Raw genomic sequence first — 27902 nt, 5'->3', positions numbered from 1 at the left:
TCCAGCCCCGCGTCGGGCTCTGTGCTGATGGCTCAGAGCCTGGAGCCTGTTTCCGATTCTGTGTTTCCCTCTCTCTCTGACCCTCCCCTGTTCATGCTCTGTCTCTCTCTGTCTCAAAAATAAATAAACGTTAAAAAAAAAAATTAAAAAAAAAAAAAAAGAAGAGAGCCCAGAAAGGTCCAGGGACTGGAGGTCATGATGGGTGTCAGAAGTGGGCTCACTGAAGAGGAGGAAGCATGTGCAATGGTCAATGGACAGCAGATCAGGCTGGGTAGTCCCGTGGGTGAGAATGGATCACAGGCTGGAGCAGTGGCATAGAGGAGAAGGCCAACAGGCTCTGGGTTGGACTTTGGGGCTGAAGGGCATCTGGCTACGAGCTACCCACTCCATCTTGCCCAACTGCCCACTGAAATGCCTATGAAGACAGAAAAAGACCAAGACTTACAATCACCCAAAATTAAGACTAACAGACAACCTAATCCCAGAATCTTGGAGAAATTGGTCCTATTTGTAAACAAGATGGAGCTAAATTAAAAAAAAAAAAAATCTAAGGGGGGGCACATGGGTGGCTCAGTTGGTTAAGCATCTGACTCATGATCTCGCGGTTCATGAGTTCAAGCTCCACATCGAGCTCTGTGTTGACAGCTCAGAGCCTGGAGCCTGCTTCCGATTCTGTGTCTCCCTTTCTCTCTGCTCCTCCCCCACATGTGCTCTGTCTCTCTCACTCTCAAAAGCAAATCATAAAACATTAAAAAAAAAAATAAAACTCTGCCCGAGCCAATTGTGAGGGACGGCAGAGGGATGTAGGTAAATGGCAAACAGTGGAGTCACAGTATGCATTTGCCTTGTATGTAATTTACCTGAATTCAACTGTATTTGCTTAGTATTAAAAGAAAAAAAGGGAGAAAAATCCCCTCACTTACCCATGGCCTTCCCCACCCTCACCTCTTCCTCCATTCAAACTAGACTTTGGCTGCCACTACCTCCAAATATTTTCCTGAACACAAAGAAAAACAAAACAACTTTTTTTTCTTGGCCTCTGAGCTTTCAAGAAATTTGAGGAATTGTTCCTATACCCCCAAACTTTAAACATGGTCCGCACAGAAGGTCAAAGATGCCCTGCATAACCCAGATATAGGACCTGAGGGTGAAACCCAGATGCTGACGGAGGCGCTATTTCCTTGTGTGCTTCTCTGTACTTCCTAAAGTTTCTTAGGGAATATCCATTGCATTTGAAAGCTGAAAACATGTATATTATTCTGCCCAAAGACCGTTCATCTTTAAGGAGCCCATCAGATGATGGATGCTTTTCTGAGCCCTCTCTGCAGCCCTGCTCAGGGAGCTCAGCCCAGGGAGGGGGCAATGGAGCCCTCCTCAAGGACTTGTGTCCTCGGCCTTGTAAATGCTGGCAGGAGGCCGGCACTCCAAGAAGTTTTTCGAAACAGCTCAAGGCAGAGGGGGTGGAGGAGGACACTAAATCCATGCTGAGCAGCTATGGCATAACAGACGCAGCCCTGGATTTAAAAACAGGACCCCTGGGGGCGCCTGGGTGGCGCAGTCGGTTAAGCATCCGACTTCAGCCAGGTCACGATCTCGCGGTCCGGGAGTTCGAGCCCCGCGTCAGGCTCTGGGCTGATGGCTCAGAGCCTGGAGCCTGTTTCCAATTCTGTGTCTCCCTCTCTCTCTGCCCCTCCCCCGTTCATGCTCTGTCTCTCTCTGTCCCAAAAATAAATAAAAACGTTGAAAACAAAAAAACAAAAAAAACAGGACCCCTGAATTCCGATGTGGGCTTTCCTACTTCCCGGTGGGTGACCTTGCTCAACCTCACTGAACCCCCAGGTTCCTCATCTGGTAAATGGGGATGACAATGGTTTAGGAGGTTATTTTAGAGAGTTACGTAAACTAACGTCCCAAAGAAAAATTCTCACGTGTGTTAGATGCTCAGGAATTATTTGAATTTAAATGACCAGGTAATTGACCCAATCAACCAATCGCGGAAGGGAGAGTGAGGTAGTGACAATAGAAACCCTCTCTCTCCTTATTTCCAAGTGTTCACAATGGGAGAGCTCATCAATACATTTATGTTAGTTTTCTAGGGCTGCTGTAAGAAAGTACCACAAACTGGTGGCTTAAGCCGCAGGAATTTATTGTCTCACGAGTCTGAGACTAGAAATCTGAGATCAGGAAGCTTCCTTCTCCTTCTGGGAGGGAGAATCTGTTCCGTGCCTCTCTCCTAGCTCCTGGTGGCTTGCTGGCAATTTTGGGTGTTCCTTGGTTTATAGAAGCATCACCCTAACCTCTGCCTTTATCTTCACATGGTATTCTCCCTGTGTGTCAGTGTGTCCAAATTTCCCTTTGTATAAGGACATCAATCACATTGGATTAGGGCCCATATTAACGACCTCATTTTTAATTTTTTTTTAATGTTTATTTACTTTTGAAGGAGAGGGAGACAGAGCGTGAACAGGGGAGGAGCAGAAAGAAAGGGAGACACAGAATCCAAAGTGGGCTCCAAGCTCTGAGCTGCCAGCACAGAGCCCGACGCGAGGCTCGAACTCACAAACCATGAGATCATGACCTGAGCCAAAGTTGGATGCTTAACCGACTGAGCCGCCCAGGCTCCCCTAATGACCTCACTTTAACCTCTGTAAAGACCTTATCTCCATATAAGGTCACATTTGATATACCGGGGGTTCAGAGTTCAGCACAGAAATTTGGGGGACAGATAGTTGAGCCCGTAACAGAGAGATGGAGGTGGTTGGGGGGCAAAGAAGGAGGAGAGCATGTAAGGAGGTGAATGTTGGTGGCAGCTAAGCTGGAAGGGACTAGATCATAATGTAGGCTGGGGATACACCCATCTAGTCTCCTCTCCAGACGGAAGCCAAGGAGGTGTTCGGACTAGCCAGAGAATCTCGGTAGGAGTCCCTGCAGGGATAGGATTTTGCAGTAGAAGTCAGTGGTCTTCTGAGGGTGGTAGAAGCTGATATAGAAAGGCTCCTGGGATGCAAGCCCAGGTACCATCAGCCACGAACAGGCTCAGATATCCAACAGCACTAAAGGACAGAACGGCCTCATCAGGAGGAAGGTGTTGCAGGTACATAGATCCCAAGGCAAAGGCAGGACCACTAGTGGTCTAAGCCTGAGGAGTCGACTGGTGAGTTACAGGATAAGCCAGGAAAAGACTCCTTGCCAGCTGAGAGGGGACTATCTTCCTCCAAGCGGGGCCCACGTCTGGAACCTTAAATTCACCTCGGGTTAGAGTCAGAATTGATTGTCTAGTATCTAACACAGACACAGTTCAGTAACTGATTTCTAAGACAAAATCATCTAAGATCAGACTCAGGAAAGAGGATGGAAGACAAAACTTCATTTGCTTAGCTGGATCATTCATCCAACTATTCATTTTATTCACTGTTAGAGCCAGGCATGCAACCACCAATCACGCAGTGCCCAACCTGGCAGAGCTCACAGGCTGACTGGAGCGACAGAGGCATGAGTAAGCTCCAGCAGTGCAGTGTGGCTGGTGCCATCACGGGGCTGGACAAGGTCCCTGGAGAGCCTGTGGCAGGATGTATATAACTCTGCCCAAGAGACAGGGCACGTGAGACTTCCTAAACTTTATGAACCGCCTGCGTTTGCTCCCACCTGTTTTCGTAGCGATTGTTGCAAAACAACCCTTGTAACAAAGAGGCTGGTGTTTGGCAAAGGGGGCAGAAAAGGGTGGGCGTGTTTTTCCTACTATACAACTCATCAGGTAGATGAGAACCCAAGAAGGATGAGCGGATGGAACTTCTGAGGAATGAAAACATCATCTGTGGGTACTACCGGAAGAAAGAAATGAACACATAGTCATTTTAGGAGATTTAGTCATTAAAGAGAGATCACTTGAGGCCCTACTATAGCCAGGCACGGTGTTAGGCACAGGGATCCAGGGGTCAGCAAAAAGACCCCTTACCTAACTAGTAAAGCTCATCATGCTTGAGGGGGCAGACATTTATCAATAAATTATTCAAAAATAGAACCACAAGTGGGGCATCTAAATGGCTCAGTCGATAAGTATCCGACTTCAGCTCAGGTCATGATCTCGTGGTTCCTGGGTTCGAGCCCCGCATTGGGGCTCTGTGCTGACAGCTCAGACCCAGGAACCTGCTTCGGATTCTGTGTCTCCCTCTCTCTCTCTGTCCCTCCCTGCTTGCACTCTGTCTCTTTCTCTTAAAAATAAATGAACATTAAAAAAAATTTTTTTAATTAATAATATAACCACAGGTGTAACAGGTAGACAGAGGGAGCTGGGGGGCAAGGAGGAGCCGTAGCCATCAGAAAGCCCCAGATGGGCTCTCCACTGGTACTGCTCTGGACAAAGGAAGCAGGGTAAGCTCCCTTCACCTCCCTGGTGGTGAAGTCCTGCAGGGACAGTCCTGCTTCGTCTGCCATGCACACTCCCTTAGGGCTCTGTCCACACACTGTGTACCCCCCACCACACACCCAGATCGAACTACTCAGCCCCCTGTACTCCTCCAGCATCTTTCCCCCATGCTATTCCAGTATGGACCATGCTGCCCTGAAGTGTGTGACCTCTGTGTCTGTCTCCACTATATTATTTCTTATGGTTCAAGGAACAAATCTTAATCAACTTTGTGCCTAATGTATATTGAACGAATGAGAGAGCAAATAAATGTCTTTTATCTTTCGTCTGTCAACACAGGGAAACAAAGACCTAAGACACTGTCTTCTTTTTAAAATTTATTTCGGGGCGCCTGGGTGGCGCAGTCGGTTAAGCGTCCGACTTTAGCCAGGTCACGATCTCGCGGTCCGTGAGTTCGAGCCCCGCGTCAGGCTCTGGGCTGATGGCTCAGAGGCTGGAGCCTGTTTCCGATTCTGTGTCTCCCTCTCTCTCTGCCCCTCCCCCGTTCATGCTCTGTCTCTCTCTGTCCCAAAAATAAATAAACGTTGAAAAAAAAAATTTTTTTTTAAATAAAATTTATTTCAGAGAGGGGTGCCTGGGTGGCTCAGTCGGTTGGGAGTCTGACTTCGGCTCAGGTTATGATCTCACAGTTGGTGAGTTTGAGCCCCACGTCAGGCTCTGTGCTGACAACTCAGAGCCTGGAGCCTGCTTTGGATTCTGTGTCTCCCTCTCTCTCTCTGTCCCTTTCCCACTTGTGTTCTGTCTCTCTCACTCTCAAAAATAAATAATAAAACATTAAAAAATTTAAAAAAATTTATTTGAGAGAGAGAGAGAGAGAAAAGCGGGCAGGGGGCAGAGGGGGAGCGTGCGCAAGCGGGGTGGGGGAGGGGCAGAGGGAGAAAGAAACAGAATCTTAAGAAGACTCCACTGTCAGAACAGAGCCCCATGTGGGCCTCGATCCCACAACCCTAAGATCATGACCTAAGCCGAAATCAAGAGTCACTCAACTGACTGAGCCACCCCGTGCCCCTAGAATATTGTCTTAATGGCACTATCAACATGAATCAAGGTCACCACATTTAAGCATTAAACTGAAACTAACGAGATATACTTTAATAGGAATAAATTTTAAAATCCCAACTTTGGGTTCCTGAAATCAATAGTATGAATGCAGGATTTATGGGAGAAATAAACCATTCATTCAGCAAGCATTTACTGAGTGCCACCTATGTTCCAGTCGCTGTTCAGGTGTTGGTGCTGGATATATAGCACAGACACAGGACTTAAATTTAACTAGATGCCACAGGACTTAAATTTAACTAGAAAGAAAGCCCTAAGGGTTTTAACTCATCACACGTTTAATGTGAGTCATCAAGGTAATAGGCAACAACAGCCGCAGGAAAACAAATCCTAACCTGATTTTACCTGCATCAGGAGAGGTTCAGTGTCCACATGTTGCCCCACGCTGCTCAGCTAACACCACAAGCTTGGAGCTAACAACGGGTCTCTTATATCAGGAGGGACTTTGACAAGCCAGACAACGTCTTTGGAGGTATGTGGTCAGGTCCCCACAAGTCTGAGAAATGACTGACAGATACGCATGTGTTTGGGGGCCGCAGAATCAGTGGCCACAGGAGATGCAACAGGTTTCTTCAAATATTGCAAGTTGCCTGTACAAGACTTGGTTACAAGGGCCTGGAGCTCACCAGGTAGAACTTACAAGGCAGCAGGAAGAGTTTCTTGCAAGGGGAACTGCTCCACAAAAGTATGGGGAGGCCTCCTTGCCCAGGGAAGACATACCCCATCCTCAAGGACGCTGCAGAAGAAAACCGTGCTGAGACCAGACTAGAATATCCAGAGATCACACTAGACTTTGAGTCCCATCAACTGGAAAAGCAACGAGTCTGCAGTGAATCTCCCATCAATCAAGAAAGCGGTATTTAGGAGCACGGGCTGTGGGATTCAGCAGAGCTGGATCCCAGTACTGGACCGGGAAAGGTCATTCACACACTCCATGCCACATGCCTTTGCTAGTAAAAGAAACAGGGTCACAGTTCCTACCTCTTCTCGGCCGTTAGGATTAAGTGAGATGATTTACATTAAGTGCTGCTGAGTACAGCACCTGGCCCTTGGTGAGTCATCAATATCCATTAGGGGATGGTAGCATTAAGTGCCCTTCACTTTATTTTACTTATATCAATTTACTTAGGTAAACCGTTTTGCTGTGAGTCTCTAATTTTGTAATCCTCCATTTACTTGCATTTACTAAAGTAATTATTATAGTAATTTAAATTATTATAGTATTATAGTAATTTAAAACTGGAAAGTAGAAGGGCTTTTGAGACATTTGAAATGTTTTACTCCCTAGAGAAACCAGGAAAATACCTAACAGTACAAAAAGGGGCAATTAAGGGACTTATGATCAGATGGAGGTAAATCTAGGACGTTACGTATGGAATGGCTGAGCAGGCTGGGGCAAGGCAACCTCAGAGACTCCCTTTCTGAGAGACCCTCTCAGACAACAGAAGTAAAAATCAATCCAGCAAACTGATTTTATGAAGACTAAATCATGTCAGATAAATTTAATTTCCTCCTGTGACAGACAGACAGGCTTCTGCGACACAGGGAAGCAATGGGTATCAGATACTGTGGTTTTGGCTAAGTCTTCGATTCCAGGCTACTTAATAGCAGAATCTAAAAACCTAATTGAATTTGCTGGCTGTTGGAGATGATCTCCAAAAATAGGAACCAGAGGCTCCAGATCCACTTTTTGAGTAATGAGGAGGCAAGAAACTTTCCTTTGCAGGACTGGCAGAAAACACCCCCCCCCCACTTCCTGCAGTAAAATGCAGAATCGATCCAACAAATATTTATTGAACACTATCATGTGAATATGGCCTCAGTCTGGATTAGACTAAGAGAAACTGAAGTGAGATGTACAAGCAGACATGCTTAAATGGGACTTTTCAGTAGACATGGGTGTAGAGTTGGGGGGGGGTGCTATGGAAGAAATGGAATCTTTGAACTGGGCTGGGTGTTTCCATGGAATAGGGTGCTGTTTTAAAGAGCAGCTGTGGGATGACAAAGACACTTTGAAGAATCTAGGTTAAATGGATCCAAGTGGGCAAACTTCAGTAGCAAGGGCTGAAAGAAGAGAGAAGGAGGAGGGAGGGAATCTAGAAAGAGCTGATAGGAATGCAGGGTACCTTTAGACAAAGTACCTATTCATTCAGAAAACCTGCGTGATATCCCAACCTGAGGTCACACATGTGCTCCACAGTGTGCTAGCCCGAAGGTATAAAGATGAATTAGTCCACTCCCCACCCGCATGGCTCCTGAGGTTGGGGTGGCCAGAAGAAAGGTGGCTTCAACTTGACGCTAAAGGAGAGTGACCAGGGGCACAGAAAGACAAGACTCTTGAGGACTAAGGGATAAATAATTGCTGTGAAGTCGTTGAGAGAATGTCCAAACTGGGGCAATTTAATTGAATCCTATCTGCCATGAATAGGTAGCCAGCCTCCAGAGACCCTTTTCAGCTCCGGAATGCTAGTAATGAAGACATTTTTCTGATTTTACAATCTGGACTGTCTTAAATCCAGTCTTCCCTTTTGTCCCCCATCAGACAAAGATTGATAGAAACAGGAAACGGTACCTTCTGGCTTCCTATCACAATACAGTCGCCGTGGGGCATTAAGGTGCCCTCCAGAAGCCTAGGACTGAATTCACGGGTGGAACGCCGGCAGGGGGTGGGTGAGGCAGGGGGAGCAGGGAGGATGAAAAGAATAAAGGGTCCTGGCTAATCTCCCAGGGTGGCTGAAACTTAGGAGATTTGTAGCTTCCTTGGATGACCCACTCTGACTACAGATGCCCAGTTTCCAGTCTGAAAAATTCACAGGAAACAAGCCACTTTTCTAAAGGCCCTAGGGAATACCAATGCACTGCAAAGGAAGCCTTGATTTCATCTTGATCTTCAGAAATGTCCCTTTCCCCTGAGGCTGATGGAAATTTCTAGTGAATCAAAGTGATCCTTCCCATTTAAGAGTCTTGCCAATTTTAGGGTCCTGTCCTGGAATGATGAAGGTCTTCAGGACCACCATCGGGCAAGGCTGTCTGACATTCGGCAAGGCATCATAAATAAACTTGTTTGTCCTAGGTCCCACCTGTTGCAGGGACCTGATCTCATGAGGCACAATGGGATATGAGTCAGGATGGCAGACTAATAAAGGAATAAGCACTGGAAATGAATATTTAGCCATCCCATAATAACCATCTCATACCCATATGCATGCACACACATGCACTACATACTCCCAGTCACCAAGGCAACCATTCCCTGAAACTGTACTTTGTTCTTTTTCACACTAGATCTTTGAAAACCATTCTTCCTTGGAGTGCAACTCTGGCCTTTGACTCTGCTGAGAAGTACCACTCCTCCTTGGGAAATGCTATTAAATCCAACATTTACCAGGTCCCTCTGAAAGTTTATGTCTTATCCTCATTCTGACCCTGAATTTAGCCAACACATCATTTGGAAACTTGCTGAAAGCACCAGCAACACAAAGTAACCATTATGATTGCTACAATGAGTCAGAAACATTAGAGACAAATACTGCCCTTAAGTCTTGTACCCACAGTTCTTACCTTTTAAAGAAGGGAATCACTCGGGTGCCTGGGTGGCTCAGTTGGTTAAGTGTCTGACTTCAGCTCAGGTCATGATCTCATAGTTCATGAGTTCAAGCCCCCCCCCCCCCCCCCCCAATCGGGCTCTCTGCTCTTGGATCCTGCTTCAGATCCTCTGTCCTCTCCCCTCTCTCTCTGCCCTTCCCCCCACCTCTCTCAAAAATAAGCAAACATTAAAAAGTAAAATTAAAAAAAAAAAAAGGGAATCACGAAGGTCATGTGAAAAATGAGACAGTTCTGGTCCTAAAAGATGGAGAGACTGATTCTTAAGATTAAAGTGGCAGCTCTTATGTAGGAAGCAGGAGTTTAGTATTGAATTTTTAAGAGCATTTCACATTTTTTCCTCCTTACAATAGATATTATGCTTCAAATTAACCTCATTTTCTATCTTTGAGTTCATTATTCAAAAATGCCAACAACCTAAAGGAGTCAGTAAATAGTTAAAACATTTTTATGCCACTAACGATAACGATCTGGCTTTTGACAACATTCATTTAATAAGTAGTGAGGTTTTCTTCCTTTTACACCAACACATTGATGACTAAAGGTTCGGTCTCTGGCAAGAGTCAATGTTCATCTCTACTCTACAATTATTAGTGTCTGCTTTAAAAAAAAAAAAAAAAAAAAAATCTGATCTGCGACTGGACCAGAAACTTCTTTGCAGATCCTTCTATTAGATTTCTGCCGGAGGGGAAATGGTAAGCGTATTTAATTTATAGTTCTAATCCACATAAAGCACCGAGGCACCTTGGGGTAGGGAGGGAAGTCCTCGCTCTGGAACAGCTGCTTGAGAAGTCAGCTTAAGTGCATAACTAGTGATGGGGCGGGGGAGGGGGGGGGTGGTTCTGGGATTCTGGTTTTCGAAGCCCTGCGGGAGCGAAGGGGAAGCGACGAGGAAGACTCCACCCAGGCAATCTGGGTCAGGCGCCTCGTCTATAAATTACGGCAGAGAGGGGCAGGCTGCCCGCGGTGGCAGACGCGGCCCGAGAGGGTCCACGGGGAGCGGGGCTGGAGGGCGCGCCGCGCGCGGGTGGGCTGACGCGCAGGTGTGCGTGCCGGGTGGGTGTCCTCCCAGCCCCACGCTTCGGTCCCCGCACTGAGTGTGCGCGGGCGGAGGCAGAGCGCGGGGTTCCCCGTGGCCCCGGGGACTGGGCTCAGCCTCTCCAAGGGGCTCGCGCTGCCCCCCCTCCCCCCGCTCCCTGGGCCTGGGTCCGTGGGTCTGTCAGCACGCAGGTCCTGTCGGTCTGTCCTCCTCACCACCACCTCCCAGCCCCCCCACCTGCCGCACAGAAATCTCTGGCTGGCTGCCCGCCCGTCCCCCCTCCCCCGGCGCCCCGCATCCCTCCCGCTTCCCTGTCGGCCCCGGCCTCCCGGCGCCTGGGGCCGGCGCGCTCCGGCTCGCTCACCCGCGTGCAGGCCGCCCGCCTCGGGGCCGCTGTCGGTGGCGGCGGCGCTGGGCGGCGCGTCCGAGTCGGTGTAGGTGAGCCAGGTGGACTCGGTCTCCCGGGTCCAGCTCTCGTAGTAGCGCGGCTCGATGGCATCGGCCCGGCTCCCGCCACAGCCCATCCTCCCGCGCTGCGGGCGCGCCCGGCGGCCGCTCGGCTCGCGGCTCCGGCGGTGGCTCAGCCCCGGCGGCGCAGCCCGGGCCGGCGAGGAGGCGGCGGCGGCGGCGGCGGCGACATCGCGTCCCCGGGCTCGCCCGCGCCCGCCCGCGCCGCAGCCAGGCGCCCGGCCCCCGCGGCGCCCGCCGCCCCCCGCGCCGCGCCCTCTCCCCGTGCGCCCCTCCTCTCGGTCTCCAAGGCCCTCCCCTCCCCCGCTCCCCTCCCCTCGCCCTGGTCCTCCACTCCCTCCCTCGGAGGGCCGGGGCCGGCCGGGGTCTCAGGAGCCGCGGCCAGAGTAATGGAGGAGGGCGGGGGTCTCAGGAGGGCTTCGGCCCGGCCGGCTGGCGTTATAGCTCTCAGGGTCCTGCGCATCCATCTATGCACACTCTCCTCTGTTCATCCATTCATCTATTCATGCATTTATCCGTTCACCCTGCTTTCCCTCCCACCCTCCCTCCTTTCTTTCCCTCATTTCCTCCCTCCCTTCCTTCCTCCCTCCCTCCCTCCCTCCCTTCCTTCCATCCATCCATCCATCCATCCATCCATCCGTCCATCCATCCATCCTGGGGAGAACTGAAGCACTTGGAAGGGATCCCAAGCGGTCTGTCCGCTTGTTTCAAAAGCAGCAGAGCTCAGGACAACCCGCTCCCCCCCCCACCCCCAAAATGGGGAGAAAGTACTGCAACTAAAAATTAGCGCTAAGGAACAGTCAGAGGCCTTGCCTGGTTGTTACCTTGTTTGGGGAGTAGAGAGTGGGGCCTATGATTTCTGAGAGAGTTGGGCTAGGCTTATCACTAACACCTTCCCAGTTCTGCATCTTGAACTTTGTTTTCAAGAAAGCAAAAGAGGACCAGGAATCTCACAGCATGAGGGAAACCCTCTCTGGATGGGGCTGGGAGGCATGCCTGGCTTCCCTCCAAGCCCACCTGCAGCCCTGCCATTCCTTTGTCCACCGCCCAGCTGTCAGCCCTTCCTTCATTTCCTATTGTACTCTCGACTCCTTGTTGCAAACTAGAGCTCAGACTTGGGTGGACCAATGAATTTACCTGTCCCCAAAAAGTCAGAACACCTGGTAAAAAGTCAGAACACCAGGTGTCAGAACACCTGCCCTTAAAGGAGAGGGCTAGGATAGGGGAAGAACTGGAAGAATAAACCCTCAGTGACCCAGCTCTGCCAGAATAGAACATGATGTTGAATGAGTATTGTATTCATTAATTCAACATATATTTATTAAATACCTATTATGGCAAAACACTGCTGGTACATATAATAAATCGTGTATATTACCCATTGTATATAGACAGTAGTGTATACAGCTTAATGCATCTTATAAAGTATATAGAATATAGGCATGTTATTCATCATATCCTACATAACATATAGAATGTAGACTCCATTGTCTATAATATGTAGCATCCAATAGATAAGACGAAGTCTAGGGCATTAACTTCCAATAGTCAGTGTTCATCAAATATTTCTTCAATGAATGAATGAAAAGAGACAATATGGGGATATGGTTACGAGCACAGATTTAGAGCCCAACTCTCTGACTTTGGAGCTTGGCTCTGCCATTTACCAACCATGACCTTGGACAAGTTACCTAACCTCTCTGTGCCTCGATTTCCTCATCTGTGAATGGGGATAATAAATTGTGTAAGTATGCACGAAGTGCCTGGAAAAGTGCCTGGCACACGGAAAGCATTCACTCAGTGTTAGCTATCCTGCACATTTGGGGCCAGAAGCGGAAATGGCATCTCTGTCCGTTAAGGAGGAAATCTCTGAAATGATGTATTTTCACATGAGATAATGTCTCTGAATTTCTTAGCACACAGCATAAGTTTGGTAAGTGGTATTTTTTCTTTTCCCTCCTTCCCTTTTCCTTCCTTTATGATGTTAGTAGCAACCTTCCTACAAAGTGCTTATTACTCTGACATAATTGTCGACAGAGCAACATTCTATTTTTTTCGTGGAATCTCTTCTGCTACTATATAACACCACAAATGCAAAGAATTCTTGAACCTAGAAAAAGTTAGAGATCAGCTGATCCAGTCCTTTGATTTTACCAACTGGAAATCATGGCCAGAGAGGTTTGTGGTATCACCCAAAGTCACAAAGTAAAGTGTTATCTCTGAGAGAGCTAAAGTTTCGATCAGTGCTTGGGGTCTCTGACTTCTGTCTCTGTGCTCTTTTAACATAGGGCTTGAACTCACGACCCTGAGATCAAGACCCTAAGATCAAGATCTGAACTGAGATCAAGAGTTGGATGCTTCGGGCTCTGGGCTGATGGCTCAGAACCTGGAGCCTGTTTCCGATTCTGTGTCTCCCTCTCTCTCTGCCCCTCCCCCGTTCATGCTTTGTCTCTCTCTGTCCCAAAAATAAATAAACGTTGAAAAAAAAAATTAAAAAAAAAAAAAAAAGAGTCGGATGCTTAACCAACCGAGCCACCCAGGCACCCTGTCTCTGTGTTCTTTTAATTATAACTCTTTAGTTGGTACTAAATTTTCTCCCCAAACTTTAGGAATAAATCTAATAAATTAAATGTAAATATGTAACTGTAATAAATTATCTTAAATCATCTGTTCAGGATCTATAACTCAACTGGCATGAACTGGTCATTTTTTTTTTCCATCAAGTTTAAAAGCAACAACAAAAAATAATTATTTTAAAGGAGGGAGGGTTGCAACAGGGAATTGAAAGCCTTAGTTAGTCAAAGCCATCCAGAGCAATGAAGTAGATTATGCCTTTAAAAACTATTGCTGAAAAAAAAATAATAAAAAATAAAACCTATTGCTGAGTGGTATTTGTAACGTGATGGGATTCTCAGAATAAAGTATGTGTGGCTTTAAGAGCCCTTGTGGTGGGTATCACCCTTGCCTTGTTTCTATGGAAACTGGAGCAGAGGGCTTTAGGGACCAAAGCCCTTCTACCTACAGATCTTATTTATCTGGCCAAGCATGACAGGGCTCTGCCCAAGTGTAGTGAGCTGAAGAAAGGAGACCTTGAGTGAGACAGTCACAGTCTAGGACAGAACAGAAGCTGTGCAGGACCCTAAGCCTTCAGGATCAGTCATCTGAAAGAAGAATACAGACAGATTCACTGCTTTATATGTTTTGAATTTGCCAAGTGAAAAAGTCACACAAATGAGGAACGAAAGCAGCAATAATTCTGGCCAACAGGATGCAGATTCCAGGTAAATCTCTTTAGTCCTGAATGCCAAACTTCAGCAAGGATCCCCTGAGTCCAGATTCAGTGAGCGAACCAGAGCTGTAGGCTCCCCCATGCCCTCCATCTGGAAGATTCTAAAGTAGTTTCCACTGAGCATCCCTCCGGTTCCCCAATCTTGACTAGCTGACACATCCTCATTGACCTACAAATTGTAATTTTGTTGTAAAGGAAAAGAGCTCAAAGTTAGCACCCCAAAGCACAAAATCTAATTCCATTCTTCACAGATGGGGGGGAAAAAGTCAGCAGGTGTCATTGAACATGGGCCCATTCACTCACCTCTCACCTTTGAAGAATGCATCCCGGGGGAGATCTGTGGTCCTGGTGTTGAGGTGATACACAGATGCCGGGTAAACACGACAACCAGAGTGAAAACAAGAAAGAGAAACTGAAATATTACAACAGCAAGAAGATAAATGAGTTTTTGACTTGGATTAAGAGGTTAGAGAGAGTGAAAGAGAAAATTTTGCACATGTGGAAAAAAGAAAATAATTAATTGCATATGTTACCACAAAACATTTATATAGAAGTGTAAAACTAAACATTGTAAATTCTCCCCCATTAATATTTAAACCAAATAATTCTCAGGAGAAGACAGGTCAGCTCCTCGGAGTTAATTCTAAAGAGATTCAGCAAATGCTTTCAATGCCTTCAGCATTCATCTCTGAGCCTGGAGGAATGTCCTGTGGGACTTTGTTACACCCCAGATGAAAACCCGGGACAAAGCAGTTGCTGGTATTTCCAAGTTTCTGATTTCATTAGACTTCCTTTCTGTGTAGCCCTAGCTCATTGATAAGATGTAATGAATAACCGATTTGTTCTCTCACCAGGGAATATGAGCCACATTCTCCAGAAAATGGCCTGGAGAGGAAAGTCTGGTGATGATGAGGTGGCTGCTGTGTGATTTTTTAAAATGGCAGAAGTTCAGATTGTAGACTGTAACAGCTTGAAGAAAAGGGGACTGAATTAGAGGCGAGAAGACATCCACAGAGGCGTATTCCCACAGGACTAATTCCAAAGAGAATTCCAAAAACCCAGAGAAGGTTTTGGTAAAACATCCACATAGTACTACATATTCTTTTCCTTTTTCCTTTGAGAGAGAGAGAGAGAGAGAGAGAGAGAGAGAGAGAGAGAGAGGCAGAGACAGAAACAGCATGAGAGGGGGAGGAGCAGAGAGAGAGGGAGACACAGAATCCGAAGCAGGCTCCAGGCTCTGAGCTGCCAGCACAGAGCCTGATGCGGGGCTCAAACCCACCAACTGTAAGATCCTGACCTGAGCCGAAGTCAGACGCCTAATCTACTGAGCCACCCAGGCGCCCCAGCACTGCGTGTTCTTAAGGCCGTTTAGAGCCCTCCATGTCCTTTAACGTCACACTGGATGAAATAATAATGTTTCTGTAATTCCTCTTCACCTGAAACAAAGAAAGGTTGAGACATTTGCCAAAGGTTGGTCTAAATGTCAGGAAGAGGAAGATTGGAGCCTAGCTCTTAGTCCCTACACATGGAGTCTTACTTCTCTCTACAGCAAAGGAAGGGCAGAGTTTGGAGAACGAGCATTTTCTATGGGTTTGCATGGTGCCATCTACAGTGTTTACTAAGACCTGACCAAGCATCAGGTCTCCCTGACTGAAACTTCACCTTGAACCCAGGAAGATTTTGACAGCATGTGAATCTGAAAAGTAGTTTGAGAATCAGCAGGCACCTGTCAGAATATAATCGGACGAAAAGAGGACTCAACTAGATGGAATAGATTCTGCCCGATGCTGCTGGCAGAGGATGGCTAGTTCACAAGGCCAGGAGTTCAGGAGTGCAGGGTTCGGGTTTTTAGGGCAAAGCTCACGGACAAGAACAGAATGTTCTCCTCACCCCTGACTGTGGGCTGGAGCAGGGGGGCAAACTGTTTCTTGGGGCTCTTGACTGTTCTCAGCAATGTTCACGTAGCTCAGAGTAGCCCAGATAATTGAGATTCTTTCTCTGAAAGAAAAGAAGGCACGTACAGACAATTTTTTGTTTGCTGTTTGCTTAACGGCAACAGTTAATCTGGACCTCCAATCATTAAAGAAACGTGGGGTATCTTACTCAATTCCCTTTACCAAAGGTGCATTGCCTACTTAGTCAGAGTCAATAAATTTTTTTTTAATGTTTATTTATTTTTGAAGGAGAGAGAGACAGGGTGTGAGTGGAGGAGGGGAAGAGAGAGAGGGAGACACAGAATCTGAAGCAGGCTCCAGGCTCCGAGCTGTCAGCACAGAGCCCGACGCGGGGCTCAAACTCACAGACCGGAAGATCATCACCCAGGCGCCTGTCAGAGTCAATAAAAATGAGTCCCAGGTGGGGCGCCTGGGTAGCTCAGTCAGTTGAGCGTCCGACTTCGGCTCAGGTCATGATCTCACGGTCTGTGAGTTTGAGCCTCGCATCGGGCTCTGTGCTAACAGCTCGGAGCCTGGAGCCTGTTTCGGATTCTGTGTCTCCCTCCCTCCCTCTTCCCCTCCCCTGCTCATGCTCTGTCTCTCTCTGTCTCAAAAATAAATAAAAAACATTAAAAAATTAAAAAAAAAAATGAATCCCAGGCAAGTGAGAAATTACAAATTAATTTTCATGTTTATTCTATTGTTCCTTAGGGTGGGGCAGGCTGTTAACTGTACTTGTGTATAAAGTTAGACCCCAGCACAGCAAAGCTCTGGGAAACAGATGGTGACTTTTATTCATCGTTTCCCAGAGGAGAGCGAAAAGGACCACAGTCAGTTACACTGTCGATGCCACTTTGGTTGTCGCTGTTGTGACTGATGCCTTCATCAGATGAGGGGTAGGTATAAGAGAGGGGTGAGACGCAGGGTAGTCAGGCCACCTCCCAATCCTGTCCCCGGAAAATTAACGTGAAAAGGAGGTTTGGTTTACCTTCTGCTTAGTCTTCAGTCAGCAGAAAAGTAATTGCCTTATCCTAACTGAAAAACGTGGCTTCCTGATTATAGTAAAGAGAGGAAAGGGAAAAAAAGAGCAGGGCAGACACAGGCCTTTCATTGGTAAGAACCGGGCGAAAATGTTGCCTCGTGAGAGAGCCGGCAGCTCAGAAGCTGGTGGAAAAGGAGCTGAGGCAGCCCGTGGGGCATTTTGGAGGCAGAAGTTGTCCGTATGCATGAAGCTCCCAATACACCACCCATTCGAGGGGGGTGATCTGACTCTGCCTGAATTCGAGGGTCACGAAATCAAGGATTTAGAATGTTCGTCGCATTCCCCGCCCCCTCCAAAAAAACCTGTGTTCAAATTCAGACTCCGATGCTTACTCATTGTGAGACCAGAGGCACTGTTGGAAGTAAACACAGTACCTGCTTCACAGGGTTGTCAAGAAGAGGGGACAGTGCATGGAAGGTTCTGAACACAAGTCTTAACAATAGAGGCTAGTGTTCAACAGAGGCTAGCTATTGTTTCAAGCTTTAAAAATGTTAATTCTTGGGGCACCTGGGTGGCTCGGTGGATTGAGCGTCCAACTGCGGCTCAGGTCATGATCTCAGGGTTCGTGAGTTCGAGTCCCGGCCTCTGTCAACACAGAGCCCACTTCAGATGCTCTGTCTCCCACCACACCCCCCGAAACCGATCCTCTCCCACTCACGCTCTCTCAAAAATAAAAATAAACATTTACAAAATAAAAAAAAATAGAAATGATTTATTCGTGTTATTGTTATTCCTTGACTGACTGGGACAGCCGGGACTTCTTTCTATCCTGGTTTGTTTTTTTTAATTTTTTTTAACGTTTATTTATTTTTGAGAGACAGAGGGAGAGAGCACAAACAAGGGAAAAGCAGAGAAAGAAAGAGACACAGAATCGGAAGCAGGCTCCAGGCTCCAAGCTGTCCACACAGAGCCCAACACGGGCTGTGAGATCATGACCTGAGCTGAAGTTGGGACACTCATCTGACTGAGCCACCTAGGCGCCCCATCTTTCTACCCTGCTTTTGACATTGCTGGGCTGACTTTACATGTTCTCCTACCATATCCTTAAAGCCCTGGAATCCTCAGAGCAAGGCAGAGTGAGAATAAGCTATGTTAACCCTAATGGGGCTCCAAAAGTGTGGAGGCCCCTCTCCCTTTGGGTCTCCACCTCTGGCCAGAGAGACTGAGCTCACAGGCAGCACAAGCTTTCTGCAAAGGTGCAGCTGAGTTTTGTACCCAGAGGCGACCATGGAAACCACTGGGGACTCTGGAGGGTGGCCATCCCTGCAAGACGCCCTTTCTGATAAACAGGGGATCAGATGGACCTTCGGTGCACACAGACAGGCCTCCCAGACTGGAACAGGTCCACTCGGGGGCCGGGGAGGGGGGGGCGCGGGGGAGGCAGCGGTCCTCCACCCAGCTCCTATGACTAATTGTAGCTAACTTTATGGAGCTCTTTTATGCCCCAGCCTCTGTGTAATAAGCACTTTGCATATGGATTAGCTCATTTAGTCCTCAGCAGCATGAGGAGGTAGGTGCTATTAAAAGCCCCATTTTCATAATGAGACACTAAGACTTACAGAGGTTAAGCGACTCGTCCGATGTCAACCGTGACACCAAAGCCAAGATTTCAATGCAGGTTCACGTGACACCAAAGTGCACACATTGGTCACGTTGCCGGTCTTCCGTTTGAGAGCTGTTCACATGGGGCCGGGCAAGCATCTAGGGAGGGGTCTTCTCCGAGGGCAACCCCATTGTGGAAAAGCTACACTGTGTTCCTACTATTCACAAGGGGAAAAGGGAAGATTAAGGGCCTGGAGAAATGTTCCAGGTCCACGCCGTGTGTATGCTGTCAGTAATCCTATTCGGAATTGAGAAAAATAGAGGTTACTGGAAATAGGGTGAAAAATTACTCCATCCACACTTTAGAACTCCCTCATAAATAATCATGTGACCAAATCCAGGAACAAGCCATGAATATAAGAACAATGATTTGATTTTTATGTTTATTATCTACATTGCATAGGGTGTTACCCTGGCAGCACTGGGAGGAAACGAGCTAGTAAAAATTATGTGTGGGCCGGTGGAATGTTTTGATTATCCGCATTGTTGACTTTACCTCCTGACAGATTCTTTCATTAGGTTGAATTAACTGATGCGCCTTTCAAGTTCTCAGCTAACAGCAAGCAACGCACTGAGGAATCTCAGAATTGCTGCCACCACAGGCCAGAGAGCAGGCAGTTTGATTCTTATCAAAGCATCTCAAATAAGAATAGCATTAGGACTGTGGGGGGGAAAGAAAAGAGGACAAACCCCACCTTACTGGATAAGCCTTATACAGAAAGAACAGTGAATCTCTTTTGGGTCCTCAAAAATGTATGGGGACATTTTAGGGGGACAAGGTGTGGGGGGTGATTAGAGAATGAAAGAAAAGTCAGTGGTCATGATGAGGAATGAGTTAAAGCTAAATATCTAAACCTCTCTGGTCAAAGCTCCGGGGAGAGCTCTACTTGCCTCGGAGACTGAGAAACCTCCTGGGAAGAAGATTTGGGGAAATCAAGCTTGCTCAAAAAGCAAGGTCTGAGCAGTCAGAAAGAAAGAAGGTTCTTAGTGCAGCCTCATGGCGGTTATTCAGTTCACCGCCTGCCCTGCTGATGCCCCTGGTCCTCCAAACCCTCCCCCTCTATGAACCTGTTGGACCCAAAGCCTGTAGAAAGGAGGAGGCTGTAAGCAAAACTAGAAAATACTCCCACTCAGAGCTGTTTGTGGTGCTTGCCAGAGGTTGGGGTGGAGAGTAGGCGAAACGAGTGAAGATGGTCAAAAGGTATAACTTGCAGTTAGAATATAAATAAGTCCTGGGGGTGTCAGGGACAGCATGGTGACTACAGGTAACGACACTGTATTGCATATTTGGACATTGCTAAGAGAGTAGATGGATGTGAAGTGGACTTATTGTGGTGAGCATTTCACGATGCGTACAATTACAGAATCACTGTGCTGTTCATCTGAAGCTGATGTGATATTACGTGTCAGTTATACCTCAATAAATAAGATTAAAAAAATTTTAAAGCTGTCCGATATTAGGGCATAGATGTCACCCCTTTGGCACTGCCCTCAGCAATGAAACATATAGAAAAATAGGAGAGATATGTGCTCTGCCATGCCTATCAGGAGACTGCAGCACCCAGAAGAGACGTGGAGACCCCCAGGGAGATAACAAGGGTGCCCAGTAGAAAAGCCAGACATCTGGTGGAGACATGGTAACAAGCGGGACTTTGTTATAAGAGCAACACAAAGTATTTTTCTCAGAAGAGACACTAATCTGCTTTTTGGGTTTTGTTTTTTTTTTTAAAGAGCACTTGTGTAGAGAACTGACTTGAGGGAGCCAAGAGAAAAAGTAGGGAGACCAGTTTTGAGCCTGTTGCAATGATCAAGGCAAGAGACAGATGACAGCAGCTTACAGACAAAGGAAGGTGGCAGGGAGGATGAGGAAAAACGGATAGACTGGAGGCACATTACGGAGGCAGAGTCAGGAAGGCTGGCTGATGTTTTGGGTGTCAAGGGTAAGGAAGAGGGAGAAAACAAGAATGACTCTGATTTCTGCTTGCTTAGCAGGGTGGGTAAGGAAGACTTGCTGAGAAATTAATTTAGAGGAAAAAAATCAGGAGTTCTGTTTTAGACACTTGAAAGTTAAGCATGTCTGGGAGTTAAGAGAAGACAGAACATCAAAGGAAGGTCAGTGCTGCAGCCACGAACAAAAGTGTGGGATTCCGCAAGGAGAGAGAAGTGAGTGCAGAGGGAGAGGGGAAGGGGTGGCCTGGGATCCACCGTGAAGAAACCACTCTTCAGAGGACGGGTAAAGGAAAATGAACTTGAGAAGAGGACGGAGAAGGGGAAATCAGAGAAGTGGGAGGTGGCATCCCAGAAGCCAAGAGAAGAGGACCAGCCAAGAGAGCAGTCAGTTTTGACAAAAGCTGCTGAGAAGTTGTGCAGGTCAAGGATGAAGAACATTGCGTTGGGTTTCGGAACATGGAGTCAATGGTGACCTTGGTGAGAGAGATGTCAGTGGAGGTGGAGCCAGAGTGGGTGGGTTAATGAGCAAGTGAACATGCTCATTCAACTTTACTGCCTCTTGAAACGCCACAAAAACAACAATAATGTGATCGTCTTTACCATAAACCCAAAAGGATGGTGAGAAGGGACGAACACACAACAACCACAATGTTTTGCAAGCTAAAAATCACACAGATGAGCTGTAACTGATTAAGCAGACTGAAGGAAGCCAGATCCTGAGTCAGTAGTGAGGAAGCCTCAAACTAACACAATTTACATTTTCAAAGTCTCAGGGAATGGTGGCACCAGGAAACTTTAAAAGTAGAGGTGAGGTCAGAGGACTGGGAATTGGCATTTGAGCAACGGAAACTGGTTGAAAGCAGTCTGAAAAGTAATCATACTTGCAACCACCTCCCCCCCCCACCAACCACGTCCTGAATGGTCTTTTTTACTGCTCTCCCCAGGCCTGGCAGAAGACAGGTTCATTCTCTGGAAAGATATGACCATGAGTCTCCAGACTGGGGTACCAAGCAGGAAGATTAAGAGCCTGTATGCTTTTGTGTGCTGAGACTCCTCAAGACTCCTCCCCTCCTCACCTTCCAGAACTCAGACAGGGAAGATTCTCTTGGGAAACTGCCCAGCCCAGAGGCAAGATACCTGCATCAGGGTTACCCAAGGAAATAGCCAGGGCAGACTGCCCTCCTCTGAAGCTCACAGTTGACAAGCTCCATTCATGTGAACAAAGCTTCAAATCAGCTTTTTTTGCCCCCACTACCAAGCATAAGCAGGCAGCTATTAAAAGATATCTGAAGAAAGCCACTTGGAGAAAATAAAGACTATACAAGAGGAAGAAAACTTCCAGAAAATGATATATTTAGTATCCTCACAGCTTTTAGAAGAGATAGTGCAACCAGGAAAGAAGAACAGATTGCAAGTAAAAATAGGACCCTCAGAGAACAAACAACAACCTAAAGACCTTGGAAATTAAATTTATGAAGGCAGCAATGAAAGCCTCAGTAGAAGGGCTACAAAAATAAAACTTTGGCAAAAAAAAAAAAAAAACACAGAAAAACCAAAAACAAAAACAAAAAAACAATAAAATGGAGTATAGGAAAAAAAAATATGGAAATTAGAGGATCTGTCTAGGAGTTCCAGTACCCAAATAATAGGAATGCCAGAAAGAGATAAGAAAACACAGAGGGGAGGAAATCGTCAATGAAATAATTTAAGAAAATTTTCTAGAGTTGAACTGTCAAAATGGATGAAGGTAAACCTACCCCCAAGCACATCATTGTAAAATTTCAGAACACTAGGGACAAAGAGGGGAGACTGCAGGCTTCCCTAGAGAAAATAGATGACATTCAGAGGATTAAGAATCAGAATGTATTGGGGCACCTGGGTGGCTCAGTCAGTTGAGCGCCTGGCTCTTGATTTTGAATCAGGTCACGGTCTCACAGCTCATGGGATCAAGCCCTGCATCGGGCTCTACACTAACAGTATGGAGCCTGCTTGGGATTCTCCCTCTCTCTCTGCCTCTCCCTCACTTGTGCTTGCTTTCTCTCTCAAAATAAATACATAGACATAAAAAAAAAGAATGTCTTTGGACTCTTCAATCATAACACTGGAGGCTAGATCACAAGGCAATGTTGCTTTCAAAATTCTGAAGGAGTTATTTTCAACCTAGATTCTTTTTATACCTAGCCCAACCATCTATTAAGTAAAAGCTTAGAAGACAGACAGTTTCACTTGCAAGGTCCCCCCTAATTTACCACCCATCCACTCTTCTCAAGAAGTGACTGAAAGATATGTCCCACAAAAATAGGAAAGGAGAAGAGTTTGGACTTGGGATCGAAGAAAAAGATGAAGAGAATCCCAGGCTGATAGTGAAGGAACCTCCTAAGAGACAGTGCCACCTACAACAGCTCAGGAAGACAGACTGGAGACGATCTACATGAGGAAGGTGGTCAGAAGGCTGTGGAAGAGATTTCCTCAAGAGGATAAACAAATTTGATAGCTGAATCTAAACATTTTGAGAGGAGAGCTAAATAGTGACCGCCTTTAGTGGAACTGGTGGTGAGTACATGGAAAACTAAGTAAATGAAAAAAGGCATTCCCAGGAAAATTAAAGGGTGTATAAAAAAGAAAAAGTCATCTAGATTTGTGACATGCCTCAGCTCTCAATATCATAATAAAAGAAACACTGATTTTTTAACGAAGCAAAACTATAATGTCACCATGCCCTCACCCTGATGTAAGTGTATATGTGAGTGCTGCAGGGAAGAGGAAGGGATGATGCAAAAAATGAGAGTCATATCTTCACTCTCTCTAAGGGAAGTAGATAAAAGTGCCTAAAATTGCGGGATCAAGAAGTAGCATGATACTAGCATTTTATTTAAAAAACAGAGAGTTAAATGCCAAAAAGAAAATCAGCAGGGCCCCTGGGTGGCTCCGCTGGTTAAGTGTCTGACTCTGATTTCAGCTCACGTCATGATCTCAGGTTCATGGGACTGAGCCCTGCGTTGGGCTCCACAACAACAGCATGGCGTCTGCTTGGGATTCTCTCCGTCTCTGCCCCTCCCTCAGTTGTGCTTGCTCTCTCTCCATCTCTCTCTCTCAAAATAAATAAATAAACTTGAAAGAAAGAAAGAAAGAAAGAAAGAAAGAAAGAAAGAAAGAAAGAAAGAAAGAAAGAAAGAATCAGCAAAAGGAGTTATAAGTAGCTGTCTTTGATGCGGGAAGCAGACCAGGGGACTATTTTTCATCATAAGCCTTATGGAACTGCTTGATTCTTTAAAAATTTTTTTTCAACGTTTTTTATTTTATTTTTGGGACAGAGAGAGACAGAGCATGAACGGGGGAGGGGCAGAGAGAGAGGGAGACACAGAATCGGAAACAGGCTCCAGGCTCTGAGCCATCAGCCCAGAGCCCGACGCGGGGCTCGAACTCACGGACCGCGAGATCGTGACCTGGCTGAAGTCGGACGCTTAACCGACTGCGCCACCCAGGCACCCCGTTTGATTCTTTAAAAAAACCTGTGTGGACCATCCCACCAAAAACAGAAAACAAAGAGAAATGAAGGTAAACAGAAAGTGCAGAAGTGATGGTGGCATGTGTAGACAAGTGTTTTGAGATATTTGGTTCTAAAGGGGAACAGAAAAGTGAGGTAGCTTGGGTCAAGGGTGGGTTTTTTAAAGATGGGACAGGGAGCACATTTGGCATGAGACTTGTCTACCAAGAGAGAGACTGGTGGTGCAGCAGAGGGAGGATTCCAGAAGGAGTGAAGTCCCTGGGGAGATCAGAGGGATGGGATCCAAAGCCCACAGGGTGGGGACAGGTGTTGATATGGGAGGAACACCTCCTTCCCTGGAATAAGAGGGAACAAAAAGATAGACGCAGACACAAATAACATTGCAGAATTTGTTGCGACCCTGCCTCTTGCCTGGTCAGGCCTCAACAAGATACCCAGAGTGGAACCCAATGCAAGACACTGGCAGTTATCCGAGGAGTAACACACACAGCATCTCCAGGCGTGTTCCTGGTTCTTTCAACCCTCCCACGGTGTGGGATGCCAAACTGCCTCTGCTCGATGAGTAATTCTCCCACAATGGATGTATTAACCTTTCATCTCACAGGAACAAGCACGTCTACCTTTGAAAATAAAGATGTCCACTGGTAAGGTGCTGGATTCAATTTTCCGGGGCGGGGGGTGGGGGGGCTGGGGAAACCCTCCTGCTGCAAAACGACTACATCCCAGATAAAAGCATACTTACTGATGCAACACTGGGCTTGTAGGAAATCAGGGAAATTGCTGAGGGACCCCTTCCCCGCAAAAAAAAAAAGAGCAAACCATAAGTGGAACTTAGAGCTGCAAGCAGGGATCAGGCAGGAGAACAGAACTGTCCCCAGAGCAAATGGTGGTAGCCGAGGCGCCATGCAGATACCCTTGAGCCAGCAGCCTGGAGGGGGAGCCGAACCTTGGACTCTTCCATTAGGCCACAACTGTGGAAGAGGTCTGAGTGGTTCCAAGTTAGCAGCGCTCAGCAGAAACAGAAGCAAATCCTTCCAGAAGAGAGCACCCCCGCCCCCGCCCTGTTTAAACCTGGAAGATTCCCACAGATGAAGATCTAACAAATGTGAGCGCGCGCGTGCGCGCGCGCGCGCACACACACACACACACACACACACACACACGCAGAGATTGGCAGGCCAAGGAGGGGCGACAATGAGCATGAGTGACAGTCAGCAGGCACATCTTCATGAAAAGACAGGAAAAGGAGATTAAAACAAACAACAACAACAACAAAAACAACAAAACCCTGTCTTGCTTACCCACATTTGGCCTTCGGAACGCATACCACAATCGGCTGAGTTCTTACTACAATGCACATTCCTGGGCCCCATTCCAGGCTCACGGAGCTTCTGGCACTTGAGCCTGGGAATCTGCATTAACCCTCACTCCCCACAGAAAGAAAACCAGACACGCAGACCTGGCTTTCCTTTCCACAATCACATGCCTACAGCTTTTATTGTTCACCCATTCATCAAGAAATGATCACAGCAGGCCCATCCATTCAAAAACCTAAAGGGAAACTTAAGAAAATAGCTAAACAAAAGAGCACCCCCTAGTGCCAGCACAGGGACCAAGTTGGCCTGGATGCTGTTTCTCTCCTGTTAGAAGCAGCAGGGACCTCGTCTATCCAGCCCCTGAGCCCTTGGAGCCGTCACTGTGCTGGAATCCTGGTCACATGTCCATGACTGTAGTGCATACGATACTGTGATTGAAGACGATGGGAATTGGGGACCATAATAACCACCAATGTCATAGCTTAACGTAGACTGTGTTCACCAGGCATTTAGAAGTGCTTAGAAGATCCACAGTGGGCTGTCAGGAGACTACAGGAGGGACTGGGAGAACTCACTGCAAAGGAAGATAGGCATAGGCTGGGTCCAAATAATGCGCTCATTTCAAATAGAGGACTAATTTTGAGTACAACACAAGCTGATTCTAATTTACTTGGCCCAACCCGCAAGGCCCTTATCCTGGGGAAAGTATTGGACAAAAACGAACCAAGAAAAAGGACAAAAAATGCAAACAAAACATAACACTGCCTTGAAATCGTGTATCTTAAGGAGCAGGGGGCAAGCTAAGGGGAAATGTTAAGTGCCTTGTGAGGAAATTGGCAATGACAACAATAGCCAATCAAAGTTGAATGGCTACTATGGGCCAAGAAGGGTAGAGTATTATGACAGTCCTATCAGGCAGGCGTTACTGTTATTATTTTACGGATAAGAAAGCCGAGTTCAGACAGGTTGAGCCACTCGTTCGCTAATGCACGGCAATATACCGTGGAGCCAAAGTTGAACGCAGGACTGCTCAACCTCACAAGCCACAGTTCTGAGCTTTTTTTTTTCTGATTGGACTGTTTAAGCAGGTGATTAAATTTCAGTGTTCTCGATTTAGAAAAGTCACTGCAGGATGTTCAGTGAAAATTCCTTCCCTCACCACCGCCACCCGGCTCCGTTCCTCACGGACAGCTAGTGCCGTTAGATTATATGTGATATTCCAGAGATATTTTAGTCTTTGATCTGCTGCACAAGTGACAGCAGATTACACACACTGTTCTGAACCTCACACTTTTTTGCAGAGGAAAATGTCCTGTGGAGCAAGCACCCCGTATCAGTACCTAAAGGGCCTCCTTGTGCTATTTTCCAGCTGTAGGATCTCACTGTGGTGTGGATGCCAAGGTCCTGTTTACCAGTCCCTGGTCAGTAGACTTAACAGGTGTTTCCATTTTCCAAATAGAGTAGCTGATGCACTTTACTCTGAGCAAACTCCACTCCCTCTGGAGGGACCTTGAGATCCTCCCATGGCAATCAGGCTCCTCTAAGCTGAGAGACACAGCAATACTTCGGGTTGCCCTAACCAGTGGGAGTTTACAGGGAAGGCCGGAAAGAAGGGGAACTGAACACAGCTGGAGAACAGCAGGAGGCAGAACAGCTTCTCCCAGGCACCGGGCACCTCTGCCCCCGGCAGGGGTGAGGTGTGCCATCAGCTACCCTCACTCTGCTCCCAAGCCTCCCTCTCCCATCTTGTGCCCCGGAGTCCAAACTTCGGCACAGGAGAGGGGCAGGGTCTCCGGCACGTGGATGCCTGAGGAGGCTTGGGGAGCTGTTGGCCCGTCAGATACCCTGGGAGCACATTCCACCCCTAGTCCCACCAGGTGTAGAAAAGGTAGTGGGGTCAAGTGGGTGAAAATGGGAGAGCCTGTGCATAAAGGGCCATGTCCCCAGAAAAGGCTTGGAGTTCCTTGCTCAGAGCAAAACAGACTCTCTGCCGGTACCTCGGGCCCAGCGATTTCAGAACCGCCGGGGAGGAATTTAAGTGAGCTGAACCAATTTAAGTGAGTGAGCCAAGCAAGTGAGGCCGGAGTCAGAGGCTCTCTTAATGTTACCTGGTTTTTAGAACCAGGCTGTTTCAGTCTGGGGGGAAAAATGATCCCAGGCAACCATTGGTGAGGCTTTCTAGCTTAAAAAACAAGCTCACGTACCTTAGTTCACCACAGTCTCCTGAAGCGCCTATTATCAGTAGCGTTCCCATTTTATGCATGAGGAAAACCGAGGCTCGAGAGGTTGTATGAGTTACCTGGGATCACACAGCCAGTCGGCAATGGAGCTGAGACTCAAATCCAGGCCCTGTGACTCCACTTGGTGCTTCCTTGTGATTCCTCACGTCGCTACAGTAGCCCCTCGCTTATGAGTGGGGCCCACGCTGCAAGACCCCCAATGCCACCTGAAACCACGGATAGTGCCGACCCCTACATACACCGCGTTGTTTCCTAGACGGACATACCTATGTGACCTGTAAATGAAGCACAGTAAGAGATTAACAACAATAGTAAAATAGAGCAATTATAACAATACGCTGTAATAGGGGCGCCTGGGTGGCTCAGTCGGTTAAGCGGCCGACTTCGGCTCAGGTCATGATCTCGCGGTCCGTGAGTTCGAGCCCC

At 47.2% G+C, this 27902-nt stretch overlaps 1 protein-coding gene across 1 annotated transcript in view; it reads right to left on the bottom strand.

Moving 5' to 3' along the window:
* BAALC (BAALC binder of MAP3K1 and KLF4) overlaps positions 1 to 10710 on the bottom strand; it is an 86916-nt gene extending 76206 nt beyond the window's left edge. The window contains exon 1 of the mRNA XM_043601520.1: positions 10492 to 10710. Coding sequence (XP_043457455.1) covers positions 10492 to 10651 — 160 coding nt within the window. The 5' untranslated portion in view covers positions 10652 to 10710. The remainder of the gene's footprint in view (positions 1 to 10491) is intronic.
* Between the last annotated feature and the right edge of the window lie 17192 nt (positions 10711 to 27902).

This window comes from Prionailurus bengalensis, chromosome F2 (assembly GCF_016509475.1).
Source record: "Prionailurus bengalensis isolate Pbe53 chromosome F2, Fcat_Pben_1.1_paternal_pri, whole genome shotgun sequence".
NCBI classification, from domain to species: domain Eukaryota; kingdom Metazoa; phylum Chordata; class Mammalia; order Carnivora; family Felidae; genus Prionailurus; species Prionailurus bengalensis.
Note: the sequence above shows the minus strand (reverse complement) of the source record. Positions and strands in the feature narration are given on the sequence as shown.